This window comes from Colletotrichum scovillei (genome assembly GCF_011075155.1).
Source record: "Colletotrichum scovillei strain TJNH1 chromosome Unknown Contig00001, whole genome shotgun sequence".
Lineage (NCBI taxonomy): Eukaryota > Fungi > Ascomycota > Sordariomycetes > Glomerellales > Glomerellaceae > Colletotrichum > Colletotrichum scovillei.
Window position 1 is genome coordinate 2293184 of NW_023336259.1, and position 24493 is coordinate 2317676.

Sequence of the window (24493 nt, forward strand, 5' to 3'; positions counted from 1 at the left end):
GCCAAGCCACGGCGCCACTTCGACATGGATCAGCGCGCCAAACCCCCTTCGAAGCTTCAATAAGTTGGAACCAGCGTCTGAGCCGGGGCCTTGAACATGGACATGCCATGCCCATGGACCTCATTCTCGACTTCGACCTGGACTCCTTGGCCTAGATTCCGCCACACACAGCATCGATTTGGTACACTACGGATACCTACAGGACCTTGATCGGAGTCTGAACTTCACCTCATGCAGCACGACGGATCCCATCTGATTCTATGGTGGCCCCATCCCCCATCTCCCCCCGCCGTCCGTAAACTCATCTACTTACAACATTTGTACCTTACAGAGGAGTACTTTTGTGCGGATACGCAGCGAAACCATCTACTTACGACACATACCCTTCCCAGCAATCTATGAAGCAACAGGCACCTTTCGAGTCTGGCTGTACTAGCGTCTTTGCGGTCCCTTGACCGTCGACATATCCCAGATCGATCAAAGCCATCTCTGCTCTTCTCTTAGGCTCTAGACTCTGGCAGTGCATCGGAGCCTCCTCCTTCGCCCGCCCGCCCTCCATTAATCCCTCCCTCCCTTTCGTCCCTTCATCCCCTCCTCCACGGCAAGCTGACTACATGCCACCGCAACCATGATCCATCACTGCCGCTGCGATACGACGCCATCCAGCATCCGGACTACTCTATCCCATCCCATGCTGCCAGTCACTACTCCTTCGACGCATCTCGATATCCCGGCTTGCAGCAGCCCCGTCTTGAAACGTGGAGGCAGATTCCCATGGGCCAATCGCAAATCGCACATTCGCACCCCCGGCCTGCCCACCACGGATCGTCCGCCGGCTACGTATCGAGATGGCCGAACTGGTCCCATGTCGCCGCCGTCCTACTATACATCTCTATGCGGCACCTGGCCTCGCGACGGCCACACTATGCGATACCCTGCCGCACATCAGCCCGCATCGCGCTGACGACGGCTCTCTCAACCTGCTCGTCTTCACGTCGCCCTATCTCTCATATACTGCCACGTACCGGTACGGGTACCATTAGTCCTTAATATCTGACGCGCCTGGCTCTGCCCAGTAGCCTACTGTACTTGACGGAATAGCCTGCAGAGACAGCACGCCATCCTTACTGCACTGATCGGTCGTCGTCAGAGTCTCGTCGCTACGGGCGAGCTGACGCTTCCCACAAGCTCTCACGCCATACGCTGCTGGGTGGTGGGTGGGTGACCCAACGCTTCGTCTCGTCTTGCGTAGTGTCTACGGAGTAGTTGGCTGCACTACATTGGCGCAGGGGCCATGATCCCTGTTGTCCGTAGGCCAATGGCCATTTGGCAGCACGCGACTGAGAGATGCCGTCCCATGGATGATGGAGCTGCCAAAACGACGACGACACCACAGCCGTTCAGGGCTATGCTCACAATTAAGAATCCCATGCGATGCGGAAGAGGGCCTCTGAACAGCCGCGCTATCTTAGATACGGATCCTGGACGTTAGCAAAACGAGGCATATGCACATGCGTCCCGGTGTGCAACTGTGACGAGAACCAGACATCCATCACCTGCAGTCGACAAGCGGCCGCCTAGAGCAGCTGCGTGCCTGTGGTTCGTGCTGGATTGGACGGTGAAGCAAATGGGAGTTATCCGTCTCTCGCCAGTTCGTACACCTCATCCGCCGATACAATGCGCTAAGATGCATTGTCTGTTGTCAAGGGCCGGCTCCACGTCCTAAGCCTCAGAAGTGTCAGTGGCACATAGCAAAGTCGCACTTGAAATGGCTTCAGAAGAAGCAGCAAGAGAAAGAAGAGAAACAGAAGCACCGCGAACACTCGAGCAATCAGCCAGTACAGCGCACGGGCCTCACCACCTCGTGTTGTGAAAGTGAGATGGATGGAAGGTCACAGACAACAGAGACGTTTTCTACGGCGGAAGCACGGGCTGGCGTCACATCTAGTGGCAGTCGACAAGTTGAGACAGGCCCAAGGGCTGCCATTTGCCAAACAGATTGCCGCAAAAGTCAACCTGGAAGCTCAGCTCCAAGGCTCGCACCCTCCTCCTCCCCTTGGACTGGACTGGCACCACCCAGCCCCCGAATCTCCGTCAGATTAGAGTCGGTCTCTTCTCTCTGTCCCAACCTAAGCAACCAAGGCACCGCGTGGCTGCAGCGCCGTTGGATATTGCAACCGCAACACATGCACAAAGCACACAACACAATGGTGACAAAGGAAGCACTAGGCCGTTGGCGGGGTCTACCGTCTACCGCCGCCTATCGCCTCTCCCGGCCGCCCTATGGCTTCTCTTGGTGCGCCCAGCCATGTGGTTTTGCTGGCCTCATCTGGTTGCTTGCATCTATCCAACCCGTCTTGACGGTATCACTCAATGGTCGCCCAATCGACATCTCATTGCCAAGGGGGGTCATGACAGCCAAAACACGCTCCATGCGGTGGCCACCGAGCGACATGGGCAAAACAATTGCGCCCCGGCACTCGCTTCGGCTTCTCCCGACCGACTGAACATTCATTCACCTGCACATGCCCGAGGTCTGGTGCGTGCGTGCGTGCTCAGGGAATTCGGCCCTCTCCCCAGCACTCTCACCTCTCTAGCCCACGGTCAGATACCAATCCGGTCAGAGATGGCATACCTGAGCCCTTGTCCCCATCCACGGTCCACCCCATCACGGATCCCAGTCTCGTCAAACGAAGCACTTCCTTGACAAGTTTCACGCCCAATCCCGGGTCTCAGCTTGCAGATCGATGGATAATCTGCGCCTCAGGGCCTCCCATTTGCATCAACCGAGCAGCCGCAGCACAACCACCGAAGAGCGACCTGAAAGAACGACAAGGAGCCATTCTACAACAGCGCTTGTTTACGGCATCTCTGCCGACCTTGAAGTGTGCCAATGGAACGACAAACTTGAGATAGATCCCGTCCGCCCTGCCATGCCTATATCACGTCCATTATATCAGTCGGCTTAACTATTTGGAAATCTAAGCCCTGCCCGGACGTTTCCCCTGCGGAGATCATCGTTCAGACGGAGTATCTGACGCCATGATCTACTACGGTCCAATCTGATGCACAAGCAACAAGCACAAGGCCACGGGGAGTCGCCCTAGTCACCGGCAATAACCAGCACGCCAAGCTCCCACGGTAACCATTCCTCCTCCTCCTCCAAAAAAGTACGCAAACCACCACTCAGCACCGTTCTCACCTGCGCCCTCTGCAGAAGCAGGATGATAGCAGGATGATGGTCCCCGACGATGGACAAGCTACAGGCAGTGCACCCGCACTAGCACAGCACAGCACAGCATAATAGAGCCCCGAGCAGCAAATGTGAAAGCTGCCACTTCTCGAGCCAGTTACACAAATCACCTCAACTCAAGACAACGCCCCCCCTGTCCCTACAAGTGGACATGGACCCTCGTCGAGACCAGCGGCCAGTCGGGGGCTTTTCTTCCCACCGGCGTGCCCAAACCTACTGTGGGGAAGTCTAAACAACGACGACATCCCTTCCCCTTCAACGCATAATGCCCAGCATCCTTGCGTTGCCGCAAGTGGAAACTCTGATCAGATTCACTAGCTCTCCCACTCTTCTCTTGCACAGTGATCATGCTGGCTCCCGTTGCGAGCCTCCTCTCTGTCCCCATCTTTTCCTCCGATGCTTGCTCGCGGCTTTCGGGCCTTGCCCCTAGCCTAGTCGTCGGTCGTGGTTGTTGGACTTGGGAGCCCTGACCTGACAGACTGCACTTGGGCTCGGTCCAGCCATCCGTCGTCGTCCTGGTCGTCGTCGTCTGCTTCTTCCTTCATGTACCCATCTCAAGCGTATTTGACCTAGTCATGACATTCGAAGCTGCTGCTGCTTCTGTTGTGACTGTCTCTACACCCTCCGCCCGGATTCCTAAACAGCTACCGTCTTCAACCCCTACCGTCCCTTCATGCGTTCTCAGCACAGCCCTACTTCACCTCTGTCCCTGACCCCCCGGGCTCGTCCCCGTCTCTCGCTGACCATTCGTCCTATCTTTTGTTTCTTCTTCTTGTGTCTTTCAGAACACTAGCCTTGAACTCCCCCTTCACATTTCAACATCATCCGCATCTGTCTGAAGCCTGCCAAAATCTGTCACTATTTGGTTTATGTCGAGGTTGGCGTGTGCCTCATCCATGGCATGATAGTACTTGCGCTCCCGAAACGAAACTTTGACGAACTTCGCCGAGCCTCTTGCCGTTGTTGACAAGTACTCCCGGAGGAAACGAGCACCGATTCAGATTCAACCTTTGGACTGTACTTTTCTTCTCCCTCTTCTCGAAGCACAAGATCACGACGTTTGAGAAACAGCCTCGCATTCGGAGCATCAGGAATCTAGAAAACCGCACCAGCGTTCGGCAAGCCACTCTTGCGTGTCTGCACGACGTCTCCTACTTTGACACTGCCACCCGTCAACCCCCTTGATCGTACAGCTTTGGGGCCTCAGCTACGGTACGAGGAAGTCACTGTTTCCTCTGCTCTGTTTCTCTCGGTTCGAGGTCGATCCGACATCTGCGAACTGCCAGGGCGTGTTCAAGCTAAGAGGTGTTAAAGTCCCTTTCGGATGACCCTTCAAGTACACCACTGGGCAACTTGAAGGTGTTTCGGCTGTTTCAATCCGCTTTTGGAACTGTCAGTGCGACTCTGAAACGGCGATCCCAACGATAGGTCTGATATTCTTATCGTTTGCTTCTTAACTTGTCATCGCCTCCTGTACTACCCCTTCCCCTTCCCTCGTCGCCTGCCCGCCTCCCGGGCGCCACACACAAAAGCTTTGGGATCTCCCATCAACCTTATCGCCTTCCTACGCTTCCTCCCACCACTGTCACCTTACCTACATGTCCCCCTAGTTGTGCGACCTTCGCAACCTGGGTTTAACAGACGACGAGTATCCGATGTATCGGACTGGATCCTAGAGATCGGACATTATCTTCTTCTCACCAATAACTATCATCAACAACAAGAGACAGGTTCTCGACAACTCCGCTGAGGATTACAAGTTGGACTATTACGAACTGAATATCACGATACCCGGCGGACGTAAAAGAGGGAGCATTCAGGGACACATATCACGACATCACCCCAAGGGACCGCCAAACTGGATTCGTTTCGGCGACAAAACTTCTCCCACGTTGTCCGCGCTTGAGCGATGGACGTGACATCACTACTGAACGTAGCGGCGGGAAAAAAGCCATTTATTCGGGACAACTCACTCGAAACCACTTCTGTACCGATTTTCCAAAGACAAATCACCACATCGTCCCCGGAGAAGACAGCTTCTTCTAGGCGGACAAGCGACGCTAGAGCACCGCGGAACCGCACGCCATGGGATGCGGGCGGTTACTCTCTTCACCTAGCTCTTGACAACAAGTTTCCTGCTTCCCACACCAAGCCTACATACTACAGCGAATCCGACGTGGATCAGTCGGCTTCCACGAGCTCTTGCGACGCTCCTTCATCGAACTGCCATTCTAGGGCCAGCTCTCTCAGTTCTCTGGCACACGAGATGGCGCATTCCGCCAACATCACTCCAATGACGAGTACACACCCTGGCCGGTATGTATTGCATGGTCCCGTTCTTGGCGCAACACTGGTGCACTTGTGTATTTGGACGACCTCGTAGACTGACTCCCTCACGAAGCCTGGCATACCTAGGCGAGCCAGAGTCGCAACTTCATGTTGCGACTGGCCGAAGGTAAGCCAGCTTGGGAGGTTGCCTAAACTCCTGACATTTTCCACATCGTTCTTAATAGTACTCAGCGGCTAACATTTCCAAGGACTAGCATTTCCGGTGATTCGGATGCTCAACTAACAGCGAGGTAAGTACTTGACCCAGTCTTCCCTGCCGTTGCGCTGGCCTTATCATTGAAAGGCGATTGTGTGTCGACGGGATTATCTCGTCGGAATTGCAAGAGTCTCGATGCTACAGAAAGGTGCTCTCGTTTTACCTGTAGATTCTAATCTCGTCCAGGCCCAACCTCCCCCGCGAAGATGATGGGCACCACGTAACAGGAGGATTTCCCAAATCCCCGAAACATAAGTTCTCCGACAGCCACAGCAGTTTGTCATCGTACACCTCCTCAAATCAATCTGGAGGACACTCGAGGATATCCTCATTATCTACTGTGAGCGGCATTCAGCCGTTCACGTCCCTGTTGAATGATGTCCCGGCTTTTGACACAAAACTCGATCACCAGCAGGGTATGGGTGGCCCGGGCATGATTGATGTTCAGCCTCCATCCCCGCGAACGATGGGCCAACATGACCCAATAGCTTTGGATCCCGCGATGAAGGGAACTGGGCGACCAGGTAGTCCATCAGATGCTATCTTGATTACCAGAGGTATGGGTGGTAGCAACCGATCAAGTCCAACTGATGGTTTGAGGTACGTGAAAATATGTGCTTCGTGATGTACTCCTTCCCAACTCTTGCCCTCGATCTCATGAGTCTTGAGTTTGAAAGAGATCGCTAGACAGGAGCAGTTCGGGTTCAACTCTCCAGATCGCGCTTTTCTATCACCTGGCTCAACTCAAATCGCACCTCCCCCTATCCTGATTTTATCTTGCCAACCACCATTCGTTTCACTTCACCTACCGCATCTTCACTTCACCTACCGCATCTTCACTTCACTCTCTTCATTCACCTCACGATAGCCTCGACCTCACGTGAATGAACTTCACATCGAACAGCGATCTCACACGTGACCTGACCGGGTCGCTCCTTCCCTTTCATCTGACTGTGTGAATCGAACCTGCGGTCTCAAGGAGGCCTTGTGATTCACATCGAATTCCCTTTCACCGCCTTGAGACCGCCTTCAGCATCACGATAATCCTCCTTTCTCCAGTCTATTTAAACCACCGTTCGGAGACTCGATCCCTCTTCCCCCTTTCCTCTCCATCACACAACTCCTCCGTTCTTCCTCCAAACAAACGAGATCGTTCGTTCCTTCTACTTTCTCCAAACAATTTGGACCGCCCAATACTACTTAAACTCCATTCCGAGCTGGACTCTTTACTGATTACATCGAGCAATAGCCCTCACTCAAAACAACAGCAAGACAACCTCAACTACCTATCATTACCGCAAGACCAATCTTCAAGAACTCACAAAAGGGCTGTTTCCGCGCCCGACTTTGCCGCTATTTCTGCGCCTACCTTCCAACCTTTCCCTTCGGTTTCAGAAACCGCGCCTTTCCCACCGCAACAGCAGCAACCTTACGGTATGTCGCCTCCCGATTCTCCCCCTGCCGTGTCGGGCAGCGACGAGATCAAGTGTATGTACATTGAGAACTGCGACACTGGATCTCAGCCTCGCAAGGCCATCTCGCACATCTTTGGTCGCAATAAGCTCTGCACCCGCATGATTCCCGCCCACGTCTGGGTTCATTTCTGCCGCAAGCACTACCAGCGAAGCCGTTACCGCAACGCCCACGAGTACTCAAAGCTCCAGGTCGATCTCGTTCAAAAGCAGATCGCCAGAGTTCAGCAGTGGAGCGATGAGAATGAGAGAGCTGGCAAGGCAGGCGTGGTGAACAGCTGGTCTCTTGCCATCCGCAAGCGAGAGCAGAAGCGATTGGAGGACAAGAAGGAGTCGAAGAAGCGTGCCTACCAAGATGAGTCCGAGGACGAGCAGCTCGACGGTGCTATGCTCAACGGCACTGCCGTCCCCGAATGGCTCCTCAGCAAGTGCGGTGCTGGATACACCACTGTTGCTATTCAGGAGATTGTCGCTCAGTTGAAGACCGAGATCGACGGTGGCAGCCTGAGCCAGATCCCCGACATCGAGATTCTCCCCACCATCAGCAGCGACGGCCCCGACGAGAAGCCCAAGACCTACCTCAAGCGCAAGACAAGCGGCGGCGCTGCTCACAAGCGTTCCCAGTCGATGGGTGTCGCCTTGAGACCCGAGGCAATGCCTATGGCTAGACGCGTCAGCCAGCCCAACGCCTACTGGGGCCACGACAGTAACCACACCTTCTCACTCGAAAATTGGGTCCAGAATACTGATATATCTCTAGCCGGCTTCTACGAGGATCGCAATGCGATTCCCGGTATGCCTCGAGTTCCGTCTGGCATGCGTCGCATGAACATCCCGCACCGCCCTGCCTTCGGCAACATCCGCGAGAACCATCCCGAGGAGGATTACTACCGCCAGCCCCAGATGGGCTCTGGCCCCTTCATCTTCGGTGCCGGCGGTCCTCAAGGTGGCCCCCTTCCTGCCCCTACTCCTCAGCGTCGCGGCAGCAAGTCTATGGCCTCTCACCTCGAGACCTCGACTACCATGCCTACCTATCCTGACCCTCGCCGGGCATACCATCAGCGATCTCAGAGCGAGATTGGCGGAGGCTTCCACCAGGGACAGGCTCCCACGTACCGACCCAACTCGTCTTCGGGCTTCGCTCCTTACGGATACGCTCCCAACCCGGTTGACCAGCAGCCGCAGCAACAGCAGCCGCAAGACCAGTACGATGGCACCTACCCTCGTCCTCACGACAACCCGTTCGCCCAGGCCGCTCAGCCCAACTACTATGAGGATCCTCAGCGTCAGTACGCCTACGGCGCTTCTCCGTTCCAGCCGAATCCCGCCTCTCGCCTTGGTCCCGTTGGCGCCAACAGACACACCCGTCACCAGAGCACTCCGAACGCACCCCGTGCCATGCACCGCGCTCCCTCTGCGCACGGCTTCGCGGTGGCCCCAAACCAGCAGGGCTATGATCGCACTCCCGAGCACTCGCGCCATTCCTCCTACGCCACCCCGCCCATGCAGCCCATGCAGCCTATGCAACCCATGCAGCCCATGAATGACGGCACCCGTCACTGATTGGGGCAATCCGAGATCGAGACAAGAAACAAGCACTCTTTTGAAACGGCCTTCCTTATACCCGCATTCATGTCACGTCGACACGGCATCAAAATCGGAGTCAACATTGGGGGACGGCAAGCGGTCATTTGGTTTTCCTACACCTCTCTCTTTCTTTAATATCTCTCTCTCTCTCTCTCTCTTTTTCTCCTCTCGTTGCACGGCCAATTTTTGCATGAGGAATAGCGGAAAACAAAATTCACATTGTACACCACGGACTTTCCTTTATCTCTCTCTCTCGGCAAGGGCTTGGCCACGTACCTGCCGCCCTGGCAACGATCGAATGATGGATGACTGGACATCGCACGGATCAACGGCACACGCTTGACACAAGCAAAACTCGGGGGTCGGTTTTGGGTTTCTTTTTTAGAAAGTCCTAGATGGGCAAGGCAACTCTTTCACTATTTCCGACTTTTTGCTGCTCTAGCAAAGTCGATCTGGAAGCACGACTCGGGTGATGGTAGGGAGTGGAACTGGCATTTGTACGAATACGGGACGGAGGCTGTCGGCGGTTTTGGGTGGTTTCTTCTGGCGGACGGACGGATGGGAAGGGACTGGGTTTTGGGATTCATTACGGATCTGAAAACGGCGTTGACTTTTCCGGTTCTTGCTTTTTCTTATTCTTCTTTTTGCCCCCGACGCGCTTTTTTTTCTTCGCTTCCACCCGTCTCCCAGCTCTTCTGCATTTTTCTGCCATTGGTCAGTTTTGCGGAACGGTTCCTCCCTTCTACTCTCTTTTCTTCTACCTGGCTTCTTTCACGCTCTTGACAATGGGCCATTCTATCTCACGAATCGGCCCAAGTCGCAGAGCAACGGCAAGTTGTCACGGGAAAAGATACTAGATGTGAAAGGGGAACCGGAGGGGATTATGGAAGATGGCCGGGGAGTGGAATGAAGCGGACGCGAAACAAAAAATTTCCTTGGACCTCGTTTGATAACGCTTCGTCTTGCAAGGGCTTTGAACGCTTAGATAGCTCAGCCTAATGAAATACGCAGTTAAGATAAGGTCTTTCTATATGCCTCTGTGTGAAATGATGTGATTGCCAAACATTGCAGTCGTGGCTATCTGTGTCTCTGATGGATGAATAATGGGGGAGATAAACTAAGGAGAGAATGCGTGATTCCGAGGCTATCCCTGCGGAAAACTTGGACGATTCACATTGTATGATAACGTTCCGTCTTTCAAATTTGCCCTGATCGATTCTCGATATGGGTGTCGAGGTAAGCACCTCGCCAAAAAGGTCAAGAAAAGTAGTACATTACTGCAAAAGTGTGCCGAACATCCCCCAAACGCCTCTTTCTCTTCACAGCGGAAAGACGCAGTTTACCACAGCACCTGTGTCGAGACAGAATAGATCAAAGGTAAACCTAGAGGACTTGACCTCCACAAGCTCGAGTCGTACCATCACCACATATAACAACCCTAGAGGACTTTCACTTGACGCTCACTAGATGAAATGCGTCTTCTTTTTATAGGAGGATTAGTTTCATGGAGGATTAAACACAATCACAGCAATAGCCTCTCTGTACCAGGATGGAAAAGGGTGTCCCTACAAAAGGCCTCTCTCTCGATAGTTGGTATGTCTAATGAGCTCATGCAAACCGCACAAATTGCCCTTCCAGCTTTGTGTTTGTCTACTCTCTCCCAACCGCTCTATAAACGCTAGTTATCAAAGAGCAAATCCCCGTCGCTCTCGATATCATAAAGTTATACACCCCGTGAGTTCATCTATACGTCATCTCATTCATAAATTTCATCGACCCAAGAAGCCGTACAGGGCTTCAACCTCCAGAGTCCAAGGTAGAACTCTCTCTTACTCCCTAAACATAATTGACCCGCCATCCCACTCCGCAAGCCTCCCCACATTCGCCCGCCCCTTGACGACAAACCCGAGCCTCTGATAGAACGGCTCAACCCCGACAAGCCCGATAAGCCACGCCGGCACGCCCTCCTTGTCCACCTGCGCCAGGCCCTCCCGGACGAGCAGCGACCCGAACCCGTTCCCCTGGTCGCCAGGCGCCACCGCCAGCGTCGAAAGGTACCACGCCGTCTTGCGCGCCGGGTATTCCGGGTCCTGCGTCAGCACGTCCGAGGCGATGTGCGTGTCGTCAAAGATGGTGAGCATGGCCGGGTCGAGAGACCTCGGAGGCCAGAGGTAATCCGTGAGGGAGTTGATGCCGAGCAAGATGGGCTTCAGCCAGCCGCGGAGGGTGAGGTAGCCCTCGGTCGCGGCCTTCTCGGCCGGGGTGGGGTAGGGGCGCCGCCACCAGCTGAACGCGGCGACGCGCTCGCCGGAGGCTGAGTCCGGGTCAGGGACGGTGAGGACGTGGAAGAGCTGCTGCTCGGGGCCCCAATAGCGCGCGTAGAAGTAGCGGTGGGCGGCAGCGCGCCAGTCCTCGGGAAACTCGCGGCGTCGGGGGTGCATCTTGTCGACGGCCCAGTCGTTGCCGAAGGCGGCCATGTAGACGTCTACGATGGCTGCCGTGTCGGCAGAGGTTCCTGGGCGGATACGAAATTGTGGCTTAGACATTGTTCCGGGATTTCCAAGTGTTGTTGGAGGCTTGTAAGTTTGTTAGTCCAAGGTTCAACGAGATCATGGGGAAGTAGTCATGTGGTGTCTGGCGGATGGCATAAAGGTCCGGTGGGAGGCCAAAGCCGAAGCCGATACGACAAAAGTGGGAACAAGACTTACAGACGGTGCGAAACTATCATTCAATTGGCTAATGAGGGGCGAAAACAATGACACAATCCGGTTGCTAGATGGGTTGATGGGCAAAGAGTAAGAAATGTGCCGTGTCCAATTCTATTGGTATGACAGGTGGTCTGAAAATAGATCAAGTCAGGATAGGGTCCTACAGACAACTTCACGGGAAGCGTCTCGATTTGAAGGTCTTCGGTATGTCATCGCAAGGACGAGAGAAGTTGGTTCCTTGGCTTGTTGGCACTAACAAACCGAATGACTCAACCGGGAAGCACGCAACGCGGGGAAACTGCTCCAAAAGTTCCTGCATCTGCAGGGGAATAGCCTTGGAGCATTGGAGTTTGATCCCAGTCTTGGTCTTTCGGAGCTGGTCCGGCGTAACGCGCCGGCTCGACTGGCAACACCCGGATGCGGAGACCGGTCGGCCGAGGACACGGCCGAAGCAGACTACACGTTTGTCGGGCGAATTCCCACCTTGCAGAGTGTCGCCCCGGGCCGAGGATCGCGGAGGTCATCGGCTACAAGTGGAGCTTGTGCTTCACAGCACACCAACTTGTCGTGTGCCGGGCATGTTTAGTAGTCTTGACCCCCGAAAAGCTGCACGTCGCTAGAGCAGTTGGCTGTAGGATTCGGATCCCTGGTGAAAGACTCATGTCGCATCGACGTGGAAGTGGTGCAGCTTGGGAGTCTGCACCCGCGGAGCTGACCAACCCTACCCTTGCAGAATCCACGCGGAACAAGCCGTGGCTCCCGTCCTATGGTGCCTACGGTGGGAGGGAGTGGAGGAGACGGGACGGTTGGAGAGAAGATGCCCGACTCCGTCGTGGTCGACTCTCAGAGATCTGGATTTAACCGTTTGGTTATCTCCAAGGCAATCCGTTCCCGTAAGCCGTAAGGCGGGCTCGAGTTCGTCCGCATGACCAATCGTCGACGTCAAGAAGAATCTAGCCACAACAAAGGGAGGTAACGGTGGAAGTTTGGCCATGGGCACGAAAGTTCCGAGAGAATAGGCACAGAAAATGCTGTGTAACGTCGGATGAGGAGCCGTCTCTGGCTTGAACGGTCCCTTTGGCTAGGGGGCGTCTGAATGAAGCAAGGCATGGGCAGCTTCTCCTGGGCGCCGTGATCCATCGTGTCAGCCCTACGCGAGGGGACGGCGGTGAAGACACATGGGGCTTGCTGACGACTCGAGGCGATGCGGCACGTCATTGCTCAACTCTTCCGGACCGGATTCGGGGCTTAACGACGGTCGCGGTCGCGCATGCAGGTTGTTGAGATGATTCTAGCACGTTTCGATTGGTTCTGGAAGATTGCGAGGTGTTCGTCTTGCCAAACTGCATGGAACTATTTTGTCTATTTTCGTTGTTGGCCTGTCTCACACCGAGACATGGGACACAAAAGATGATGATAGTATCTGGCTGCAATCGGTGGTAAATGTTGATGGTGTCCTCGTTGGTTGGCGGAGGTCATGTCCGTTGCGGTGATGGGATAATGGGTGAGGGCGACACTAGTACGAATGCAGAAGACTGTGGATTATGTAAGATGTCGATGTCAAGGGCCCAAGCGCAGCTCAGCAAGTGACACCTGAGATGATTGGGGCAATTGGGGCACATGTGGGCGGGACGTGTGGATATGGCAGGCAATAATGGGCAGTGATCACTGATCGGGAGGAAGGAGGAGACAAGACTCGGGAAGGAATCACGACAGGTGCCGAGAAAGAATACGTACCGTAGCTTATCTTTCCCATCTTGTCGAGTTCCCTTGTCAATTGGAAGGGAAGGACTCAAGCATCTGGAACCTGGAATCTGGAATCTGCCGCTGCTGGCCACAAGTCTCGAACCCGGGCTTTCGGTATGTACCTTTGGTAAAGTACAGTCAGATGTGCAGAGAATGTTTTGTTCCATTGGCTAGACCATTTGTGTCTTTGATTGCGAGTGTCAGTCAGAAACTGGCCCTCGCGGCGTCGCCTGGCCAAGACTGAACAGCGTCAGACATCATTATCCGATGTAGCCGCCACACAAGAACAGACAGACTGCTGGGCTGGAAGAAAGGAAACGGAAACAAGCCGGCTCTTGCTGATCGCAACCGTCCCCAATACCGTCCTGAGGGCTTGACTGTCGTGAGTCGTCATTGTTTACTGAGCAAAGAGCGAGCCTGCCAAGTTGTCCCCCGTTCGCCGTTCTCGTGTTACACATGTGCCTTCGTGGGTTGAACAAAGAGACGAGTGACATGGGCGGCAACGACATGGACAGCATTGAGCATTGAGCATTGAACATGGTTGAAGATGTGTGCCCATCTTCAGTGGCCGTCGAGTGGTAGGCGGGGCCGGGATTAAGACTGTATCGAGGAAGGATCCGCTTGGGTTGACTTGTTCCCCCCCATTGCCCCCCTCCATTTGATTCCCTTCTTGGCTACAAGAGGCCACTCGCGGAGAGTCTGGACCTGTGGAGCATGCGGCACTAGTAGGGAGCATCGCAGTTGAGAGAACGGCTAGCAATTCAACACTAGTGTTTTCCCGTACGGGTACGCAATGGAAGTACTCCGTACACTTGCTTTGCGGCAGGTATCCGGAGCTTGTGGTTGCGCCTACCTCACCTTAATAATCCTCAGCCCAGCTCCAATCCAACAAATCCAAACATCCCCAAGACCTCGTCTGTCTAAGCTACCTTAGGCTTGCCTCTGCCGTTGCATTTGCTACCGCTGCCGTCGCTCGCTGTTGCCGCTGCCGGTCCTGCATGCATTGATCGGCTGTGCTTAATCACCTCGCGGATAGTCCACTTCACTGCTGTGCTGTCCCTGCCGACAACTTTCCGCAGAATCGAATTCGTGGTGGGACACATCCAAATTCGTTTTTCCTTTGACCCTCCCAGGCTCGCACCAACGAAACTCTGCTTCCACCAACTCTTGCGTCAATTTATCTCTTCGCGTCGTTTTGCCCTTTGGCGGCACCCCGCGCTTCTTTAGCTGAAGCTGCGCTGCTTGTTTGGAAACACAACATACGTGAGGTAGCGACTACCCAACCGCACGACAAATAGTATGGCGAGACAGGTCCAACGCCTTGCCGTGACGCCGCCGTCCGAGGATTCTGACAACGTCAACTCAAGTTCGCGTTACACAAATCGTTTGTCGTCGTCTTCAAGTCACCAGTCTGCCGCAGACGCCCCGCCCCGCGCCCACCGCGCTTGCGAAAAATGCACTCGAACCAAGAAGAAGTGCGACAAAGGTCTGCCCGCTTGCTCGAGATGCACCAGGTGAGTACTTTTTTTACCCTCCAAGAAAAGAGAGGTTGCCCCTGCCAAATTGTCAACACCGAGGTATTCTGACTTACCTTTCAGACTCACCACCAACTGCTGCTACGACTTCGTCGTCAACCCACCATCCCTGACCATTGTTGATTCGCAGGGCGTCGCTGGCAATGCGTCTTCTTCTTCCAACGGCGACGCGCGGCCTGCCTTCGACTGGCTCAACCAGGTCGATTTCACTGCTGGTCAGATAATGCAGCTTTTGAACGGTAACGGCATCGACTGGAAAGCTTCCATCAACACCTATTTCAACACCGTCAACACCTGGCTCCTCGTGATTCATCCGGAGGTCTGGCAAACACGTTGTGCCGCGGCTCAGCTTGACAGCAACCCCAAGGATTCTGATTTGGCGTTGGTTGTATTGTGCATCCATCTCTTAACTATTTGGAACTGCGACGAATTCTCGTCCACCGCCATGCTTCATCATCCGCTCTACCAGTCAGCCAAGCGTATATGGACATTGAGGAAAGCCTTTTCGAAACCTAAAATCGAGCACGTTCAGTGTGGTGTTCTGTTATCGTTGTACGAGTTGGGGCACGGCGACATCACTCGTTGCTATCGTACGTTCGGCGAGGCGGCCTCCATTGGCAAGGTGTTGAATCTGAGACCGGGTAAATATGTGGAAGAAGAGGAGGACCTGGCTGCTGAGCCCGAAGAGGAGCAAAATCGAGCTCTGTGGTGGGTTCTTGTGATTATGGACAAGTAAGAGCGTTTTGGTGTCTTTCACCAGTTTCTTTGCTTACTTGACTAGGATCTCCCATGAGCAATCCGCAACACTTTGGACACCGCTCCAGATGGACATGCCCTCCGATGACGACCTTCTCCCAACGGAGCACATCCTTTGGGACAATGACAGAAACGGGCCTGTTAAGATGATCAAGCGGTACCCTACCACAATCCCAGCATCGGTGCGCGTCGGCGCCTTTCAGAGGTCTTGCCAGGCCGCCATTCTTCTCGGTTACGCCGTTAATTGGGAGGCGGCAAATGCTGAGATCGAAGAACCTCCGACTGTCTACTCGTTTGTTCAGCTTGAGTCCGCCACGAGAGATCTGATTGAGGCTCTTATCACGCGATCCGAGACTTGGAGTGAGAACCTCAACACTTATGCTCTTTGTGCTAGGTGCGTTGCTAGTTGCCGATGCGGTTGGAAATATGCTAAGACTGCCACAGCTTGTTCTGCCTCCTTTTCTACTCTTTCCTGTATACTGCCAATAGACCAGGGATGCCTGCCCGTGATCCAGAGACAGATATGGAAATGAAGAAAGCAGTTGCCGGTATCAAATTCACGATTGGTCTCGTGCTTGATGGCTCAAATGGCATCTTCAACGCCTATTCCAACCGCGATGACGTCCTGGAACACTGCGCTGCGGTTTGGCCATACGCTCTCTTTCATACGATGCAACTTCTGTTTCACTACGACTCTCTCATAGAAGGCGCAGACTCCCTCATGGCGGAAGTTAGACAGAACGTTGAGAGCACAGCTAAAAGATGGGCCTGTTCTCGTATGATCCCTGACGGCGTGAAGAGAGAACGATTTGCTGACTCTTTGTCACAGGATGGCTTTTGGAAGAGTTTGACCGGGTCCACGAAGCGAGGAGCACCGGCGTCAAAATGTGCAAAAAGTAAGCAATCCGCGACAGATTCAAGCATGCTGGGAGCTTTGAAGACTAACTTGTCTAGATGTACCCTCGGAAATATGACTTGCGGACATTATTCGGCTCCCGAATGAGTTGAAGCTCGGCCCCTCGGAAGACACCAAAATTCGACTCCGCCCGAACAGAGCCTCCGGCAGTGGAGATGACACATCGCACTGCTCCGAGATGTCACCGGCATATTTTACCATTCATGTGTGTATATTGAAACATCAAATTATACATCCACGTCTGGCGGCAGCGGCAGCCTTGTTACCGTGAGCTCTCTGCAAAGGATTGCAGTATGGACTGAGGAAGGTCCGTAGCCTTCGCCAGCCACCGGGCGATCTGTGTTGATCACACGCACCATCGCATGACAATACTTCGTCATCCTCCATGCGACCGGTCCAGAGCTCACGGATGAGGCTTGCGATGAACCCTATTCTTGCTTCAGTCTGCAGCAAGTTTTTGCGAGCCTCGAGTCTCAAGTCACTGCTTTCCGTCAAACACCGGCAAAAGCTGCAGCAGCGTTGACTGCATAGCGGGGAAAGGGGAGCCGCCTGTGCGCTGAGGAATGCCCGACGAGTTTCGCAAGGCTGTGGCTGCATTGCTTGGAAAATCAATACAAGGAGAACTCCATAGCCGTTGGAGGCACAGCGTTGGGCGATTCCCTGCAACGGACAGCCTCATTCTTGTGCGAATGTCCAAAGAATTGAGGGCGATACGCTCAACTATCAAGGATTGCGGGCTATTTGCAGTTGTGTCGTGGCACGTCGCCAATCACCAACTTGCTGGTGTTCACCAAAAGCCATTCTGCTGGTCAACCGTTGAAAACTTTGGGCACACTCTCGGACTTGGAAAGCGAAAAACAAAGGACTTTGCAGATGTCGAAGGGCAGAAGCTGGCGCCGGCATGCTCTCCAAGCACTTGCTCGTAATCGGGCTAGACTCTATACTCCGGTTCTGGGCGGGCTCTCGTGAACCGAGCTCTCTACGACGAAGCAGAGAGGCTAAGTTTGGAGTTGCTGCATTTGAACTCTGCGCCAGATGTATCGTCGCATAGCTATTCAACTTACGACAAGTGCCTAGGCCGCCTGGACAGGATATTGAGGCAACCCCTCTTTGCGCCAAAAACGGCCCATGCCTTTATCCGACGAAGTGGTCCAACCCAGATGTTCGACTCCATGGCTACGCGCAACATTCTCATCGTGTCATTAGTTGCCCACGTAGCTCTTGTGCTGGAAAGCAAAAGCAAGCCCCGCAAATTCCTCGCACGTGCCTTTTCTTCGCTTTTGCGACATTCGGGTCAACTTGCCCATCAAGATGGGCCGCAGTTGGGATGAGGAGAAGTCGGCTGGGTGGGATTTTCGACATGTTGCCCGTCCAAGCGGCAACGGCTTCTCCAGTCAGGGAGACTTGTTGTTCCAGCAGCCCTCAGCCGAGTGCAACGCGCAGGGTCACTCACCTGCTGTGTTACTCTGCCCAAGCTCTTATCCCCCGTCTGTCTCAGACATTTCGCATTCAGACTCGCAGTGGGGCCAACGAGCAAAGGCATGCTCTTGGCCTTTTGGCTTGTCTCTGTTCAGTTTATTTCTGGAACTGACTGGTCTATGCCGGAACCAGCCAAGAGGCACATGTTAACTGACCGCCACCTTGCCACCGCCACTACTTGGGCGGAAATGAAACAACGGAGATCTTTGTGGGATACTACACATCACTCATCATCATGGACTACTCCGTAGAGAGGGAAGAAGAAAAGATGGCATTCATCTGAATCATGAGAAAATTCCATCCCTGCAATATCAATATCGGTCGGGCACGACACTATGGGTCCCAGTCATTTCTCACCGGAATTTGGACAATGGCCAAATCGTCAAGAGCCGCCGAGATGAGGTAAAGCCATTATTTTGCCCAATTCTAATAGGTATTGGTGTGCTTATGGTATCTGGGGTCGAAAAAACACACAGGCAGGCTAGTGCAGTGATGCGGCCGGTATTCTGGTTTTAAGAAAAAAACAAACGCTCCTGGGAATTTTCCTCAAGGTTGTCAAAATTCCTCACCTCGCTTCAGAGACATAAAAACAAGTCCCACAAAATTCAAGTTGCCCCTCCACTATTCTCCCAGTCGCCGATGCATGTAATCAATGGACAAAGAAAAGGATTCAAACATGGGTCATGACAACCCAGCCCAGCTAAACCAAACAATAAGGAAAAAAATAGGGGACGCTATGCTGCATTCCCCACAACGAGGATGAGTAGCATACCGTTGAGCATGCAGGCTGTGAAAAAGCTGCTATACACGGCCACACGTTGCCAGATGCCCAAATCGTCGCGCCGATAAAGCGACATGCCCAAGGCGAGGCAGGCGCTGAAGAGACTGGCCACGACGCCAACTGTTACGCCAGCGTCGACCTCTGCGCGGAGCTTGTGGCGGCCCGTTGAGATGAGGATACCAGCCACAAGGAGTAGTAGGAAAGATACGCCGAAACAGCCAATGGTGGCCCAGAACAAAACGCGCTCGCGGTATCGTCGCACTTGCTGCTCGTTAATGCTGGGCAGCGTGGCATAATGCGTGGCATATCCGTTCGTAGGCATGCCATCAGAGCTCGCGTACTCGTCGTCGGTATCCGTGCCAAGTGGTGAAATACCGCCGTAGCTCTGAAGGAAGGGCTCGCTGGCCAACAATCGCTGCCCCTCAGGGTTCTGCCGCCTTGAAAACCAGGTCTTTGCGTGGCGGAAGGGCGCGGCAAGAATCGCGCGCATCGAGTCCAGGCCGGGAAAGCTCATGTCTGCGTCAGGGTTGATATAAATGGCGTATTCCTCCTCCTGTCCACCATTCTCACTGCCATCGTCATACTCATTCCAGTAGTGCTGTTGCTGTTGCTGCTGAATAGGCCTCCGGGGAATTCGCTCTGCTGGTGGCAAAGGCGTGAAGAAACTCTCTGCAGTGGACCCTCGCCTCGTGGGTGTCTGTTCGTCGGAGGAGGGCGAGCTGGGCTCGCTCAACTGAGGCGTGGAGGTACGGAGAGTGTTGAGCAGCTCCTCGTAACGTGTCTGGAGGTTATTCAGGTCGCGACGGGTAAAGCTCTTGGGGTTAGCGAGTACGTTTTCGCGGAAGCGTGCGCCGAGTGTGGAAGATCCTGTCCATTTCTTGAAGAAGCAAATCAGCAACGGCAGAATTGCGGATGATACAGTGTGCAACACCCACCTTGTACTTTTTCGTAATCTTCCGGAAAGCCGTAATCTGGGCATTGATGAAACGAGCGAGCGCAAGTGTTTCTTCTCCGCAACGAAGCAGATCCCTTTCGTACTTGGCGAACCGGCGATGCCGCTTGATCGAAATACGGTCGCCCTCCTCGGCACACTTGACAATCAACTTTTGAAGCTGATCGGCAATGTATTCTGGATCTTGCGTTAGCCAATTGGGTCCTGTATACAACAGACTCTTTAATCAATCGTGTACTTACGCAGTCGACGCGAAAGCTCGTCCGCCTTGCTGGAGACAAAAAGGTCAACCCGGTCGTGCTGTTGGCAAAGCTCGTGGTAGAGGTTATCTTCGAATCGCTTGAGAGCAGCATCTTGATGGCCGGGAATGGCGATTGCGGTCGCCTGGTCGCGGCTCGTATGAACCTTGATCTCGTGCTTGAGCGAGTTGTAATCGACGTTATCTGTTGGCGAAAGTTACCTGTCAGCTGGAATCGCCTTCACATGCCAATTGGGTCTTGCATGAACTGAATGGAACGGGGCAACCCACGTAAACTCCATTCTGGAACGGATTCCTGCTCGAGTTGTTCGCCGTATTTCATATCCTTGAAGTCTCCTGTGAAGGGATCGTCGCCAATTGCGTGGGAGTAGGTGGTCGGGAGGGTGCGGTGCGCTCGGTTGGTGTAGGGAAGCGACGGCGCGGATTCTCGTATTTAGTCGATTTCCAGCTTGGGACTGGGACGTTGGGTGTGGTGGCAGAGATAAGAGCCCAGTTGGGCGGGTTGGGATGACGCAATGACAGTTACTCGGTCGGTCAATTTCGTCCAAGTGCACGAGAATGGACCAGCGTCGACAGATATGTTCAGCAAGCGATCGGGTGTATGTGCAGGGCAGAAGATTTTCTGGTCGGTTCCTGAAAAGAAGAAGGCAAGAAAAGGAAAGACGACGGAAGAAGGCGGTTGAAGAATTGCGGAAGTACTTGGGCTACGATGAGTTGTCTGGGCAAAGACGGACCAAAGTCTAAATACATGGAGATTGGGAAGACACTGGCCAGAACCGGGGCGCTTGCCTTGATAAAAAAGGGCGACAGGGATATGATGAGATGGAGAGGCTTGAGAGGGGAGGGGAGTGCCAGAACGGTGGTGGAGGAAGAGATGGGGGAGCACTGGGAAGATGGGGGGCGCGAGAGGCAGTGAAGGGTCTGGTTGCATGGATCTTTCAGGCCAATTCCTTGTTCACGGTCCGGGGTGGCTTGCGATAGGTGCGATACGGCATCGGCGTTTGGGCGTGTGGGAAGTCGACTGGACATCAGTGGTCTAGAGGTTGCGGCCCACGAGGGCAGGTAGGTCTGGTATCTAGGCTGGTAACGATACCTTCCTTGGCTTGGGGACAGAATCAGGAACAGGAACAGGGACGGGAACAGGTACGGATACATCCCACGCAAGGAAGGTAGGTAGGTATGTAGCCAATGAGAGTAGGTATCCGTACATGAAGACAGAGATTCCACGGTACTGTGGTACTGTACAGTCGCTGAAGGCAGGAGGGAAGTGCTGTGCAGCGTATCGGGTCAATTGCAGGCTTTTCTCGCCAGTCCAGACCCAATCTTGACTGCACTCGGCCTCATTCGCGCATCCGAGTGGATGGATTGCACATGCATGGCTGGGAAGGCGTGGTGTACTGCGTATGTATACGCACCAAGTATGGACCCTTTCTACGTCGGTATGGTTGGATGCGTTGATGAATGTATTGCCCAGGATCCTGGGTTGGGAAGGAACATGCCTCACAGATAATGGTTGCGGCCCTGCTACTGGTAGATAGGTAGGTACCGGTATCGGTAACATAGGTACCCTAAGATTTCAAGGAGGGGAGGCGCGGAATGGGAAGGTTCTTTTCCGCAACATCAGAGCTCGACAGTGCTGTGTTGTTCTTCTTCAATTGTCAACTGTCTTGTTGCCCATTCTCTTTTCCCTCTCCCAATCTTTGCACCGACACCGAGCTACGGCTGGCCGCATGCCGGCAGAGAGAATACTCACCTAGGCTCGCTCTGAGACGCGATGCCTTGGACGCTTGCCATGTCACGTCTTGGCTCGCAGCAGCAGAATCAATTGGTGCTGCAGCCCCTCGTCTCTATGACGCCGCTGGCCGCCACACGAGGGAACAATCTGCAGTACCTCTGCCAAGCACCCATGGCACGTTAGAGTCCTTACATAAGGCAAGCTAGCACCACCATGATGATAATGACGGGCCTCAATTGTACGTAGTTGTGGGCATCGTGACTCCTTGCTCCCCAGGTCTCCGCTTGCAAGGCCATCGTTAGCACATTGGCATAGTCATCGGCTGCAGGAGAGAGGAGACTCGGAGCAATTGGATAAGCTACCATCGTTGCTTCCTTCAGGGTCCCGTCCCCTCCTCCAGGTCGCAGACTCGCAGGCATGACGACGATTAAGCAACGACGATTGATCGATGCCGCAGCCGACGTGACTCTGCATGATCAAGTCCGACAACGGCCAGAATGATGTGGATTGCGCATGTATTGGCAAAGATGGTGAGAGGTTCGATTTGGCACGGAGTATGGCGGTGTATGATAACCCTTGAGGTTGCTGTTGCAATTGCGACAATAGCATCAATCATGGCGAGCCGCGACTCGAGGTTGGGGGCTTGAGCCTTGAGGTTGAGACGGACGTCTGCGCCTGGAGCCTCTGGAGGTGACTTCAGATGTCTGCCAAGTCTTCTCTCCCTCCTTCCCTCCACCCAATGATGCTCCTGCAGCACCAAATGCTGTTTCGCTGCCGTTTCTGTATGAGGTGCAGCTGGAGGGCAGGCATGGCGCATCTTGGACCCACCTTGCCCATTTTCTCCTTCCCCTCCTTGTCGAGTCGCAAGAGCAACAAGTTGATGTTCAGGTTGTCAGGGGAGGTGCGGTACGGTAGTACGGAGACCTACCCCTGGCCCTGCCGCACTGCGGTCCTGCCTGCCCAGGTGGACTTCCTGCCCTTGCTCCCGAATCCCCGTTGCTGCACCTGCCGCCTGCGATACGGGGTGGGAAGCCTCTCCCACTCATCTTAGGCAATTCCTGCTTTTCTCGGCCATTCCTGCCTTCTACGGTCTTCTCTCCAACTCCATGCACTTTTGAACCGAAGTGGCCGTGGATCAACTTCAGTTGTCTCCATCTCCAACACCCTTTCGCTTCTTGGTTCCAAGTACCCATACGACTACAAGTATATCGTACGGATACATCGTACCAAAACTTCAATAAAGTAACGCCGCGATATCGCATTAGCGCCAACTCATTCAGATTTTTTCATCAAGGTCTCAACCACTGACTCTACTCTTCCATGTCGACCAAAACCTTGAAAGTGGACGGCCGGTGGAAACCCAAAAAGAAATCTCTGCCTCTTTGCATCTGATTTTGCTCTAGCGCAACCAGGGATTGCCTCGACTACACCATGACTACTCTCGGATCGTGATAGTCTGCGTTGTCTGCCTTCTTCGGCCCAATCAACTCTGCCTAATTGTACCCGGCAAAAACGCAGCACCAGAGCCGGCGGCGCCACGTCCCGCCCGTACTCGGAACGCTGTCGGAGCCCGCTATTCTCTTGAGCCTTTGGAACCCGGCCGTGTTTGACAAAAGACATTTACTAAAAGTCAGAGTCTTGACTGGGACCGACCGCTTCGGAGAAGAAGACGGTTGTTTGCAACTTGCAACTGCCCGTCTGTCTCATCTCGTCCATCAACCAAATGATTGAGTTCCGCCCGCTCAGCGCGCGTCCGGGCTCCTCGGTGCTTTCGCCATTGCAACTGCGACTTTGCACATTCGCTTGCATGCAGCGCACACGGCAACCCAGCATTGCGACATGACTGAGTTTGTGCTTTAAAAAGCACTCTGCTCAATGATTGGTCTTGTCCGCTGCTATCATCCACGCCGCAGGGAAGCATCGTTGCTCGGCACAGATAACATGCCAGTCGGGGTTCCCCTCCAATTCCCCCCTCATCCGTAAGCGGACGAACCTAACTTAGATGATGAGCACATGCTCACTTGCTTCATTTGACAGCTGGCCGTCTCACTATCGCGACAAGATAGACTTCGTGTCACCGCTCTGCACTTTTGCTCCTCTTTCACTGGCTCGGTCTCGGCCAGGCCTCCATGTCGAAAACCACTGACCACGCAACACGCCGTGCTAAAGCCATACCAATGAGCGCAGATCGAGATTGGTTCTAGTTCATGTACGACCAGTGGCTACGTTTTCAACATATCCTCTTGCATTGTCGTCAGGTCCGTACGGAGTAGACTTCTCCATGTCTTTCGATGTATTATTGTTTACGCCAATGTCACGTTTCCAAATTATGATACCAGCTGGGGCCACAATGTTCGGAAAGACACTGGGACTCGTAAGTGAGCCTTGAAAAGGTGGGGCCTCCTGTATTACCTTCAGAGGCAGCCCAAATATCTCGGTCTGTGCCACAGCATCACACGCCGAGTTATTCTGGATGTCTCACGCGCGCCACATCGCAAAATTTCATCGCCTGCAGCCAGTTTCAGCTTCCTTTGACGACGTCGTGCCACACCTTTCTTTCCGTTGGTGTGCCGCCTCTTCTTCGGGCCGTCCGCCACACTGCAAAAGCCGGGCAAACTAACAGAGAATAGATTATAGAGGCTCATGATGCGGGCCTCACTTTGGTCCAATCAATATGCGCCATCAACTACAAGGCCCAAGCCTGTAAGTCGCTGATCTACCTCAGTCTGAATGCTGAGTAAGATTCCACCAATTTTCTCATGAGATTGA

General features: G+C 53.9%; 4 protein-coding genes across 4 annotated transcripts; 2 read left to right on the forward strand and 2 right to left on the reverse strand.

The window, feature by feature from the left end:
* Window positions 1-347: 347 nt before the first annotated feature.
* On the forward strand, window positions 348-9798 carry HER10_EVM0012824 (uncharacterized protein). Its single transcript, XM_035482206.1, has 5 exons — window positions 348-5569; window positions 5791-5832; window positions 5985-6398; window positions 7048-7976; window positions 8031-9798. The coding sequence occupies exons 1-5, from the start codon at window positions 5163-5165 to the stop codon at window positions 8831-8833; spliced, it is 2595 nt and encodes an 864-aa protein (XP_035339044.1). The 5' UTR covers window positions 348-5162; the 3' UTR covers window positions 8834-9798.
* An 888-nt stretch (window positions 9799-10686) lies between these two features.
* Window positions 10687-11867, reverse strand: HER10_EVM0004852 (acetyltransferase; the record flags this gene model as incomplete). The annotated part of the gene is made up of 1 exon (XM_035474482.1): window positions 10687-11867. The coding sequence occupies exon 1, from the start codon at window positions 11401-11403 to the stop codon at window positions 10687-10689; it is 717 nt and encodes a 238-aa protein (XP_035338301.1). The 5' UTR covers window positions 11404-11867.
* A 2743-nt stretch (window positions 11868-14610) lies between these two features.
* Window positions 14611-16605, forward strand: HER10_EVM0001413 (uncharacterized protein; the record flags this gene model as incomplete). Its single annotated transcript, XM_035471161.1, has 6 exons — window positions 14611-14825; window positions 14910-15578; window positions 15628-15996; window positions 16047-16378; window positions 16432-16498; window positions 16557-16605. The coding sequence occupies 6 exons, from the start codon at window positions 14611-14613 to the stop codon at window positions 16603-16605; spliced, it is 1701 nt and encodes a 566-aa protein (XP_035337989.1).
* Window positions 16606-18731: 2126 nt separating this feature from the next.
* HER10_EVM0013294 (SPX domain-containing protein) lies at window positions 18732-20920 on the reverse strand (the record flags this gene model as incomplete). The annotated part of the gene is made up of 4 exons (XM_035482657.1): window positions 18732-19655; window positions 19714-19907; window positions 19973-20173; window positions 20767-20920. The coding sequence occupies 4 exons, from the start codon at window positions 20918-20920 to the stop codon at window positions 18732-18734; spliced, it is 1473 nt and encodes a 490-aa protein (XP_035339093.1).
* Between the last annotated feature and the right edge of the window lie 3573 nt (window positions 20921-24493).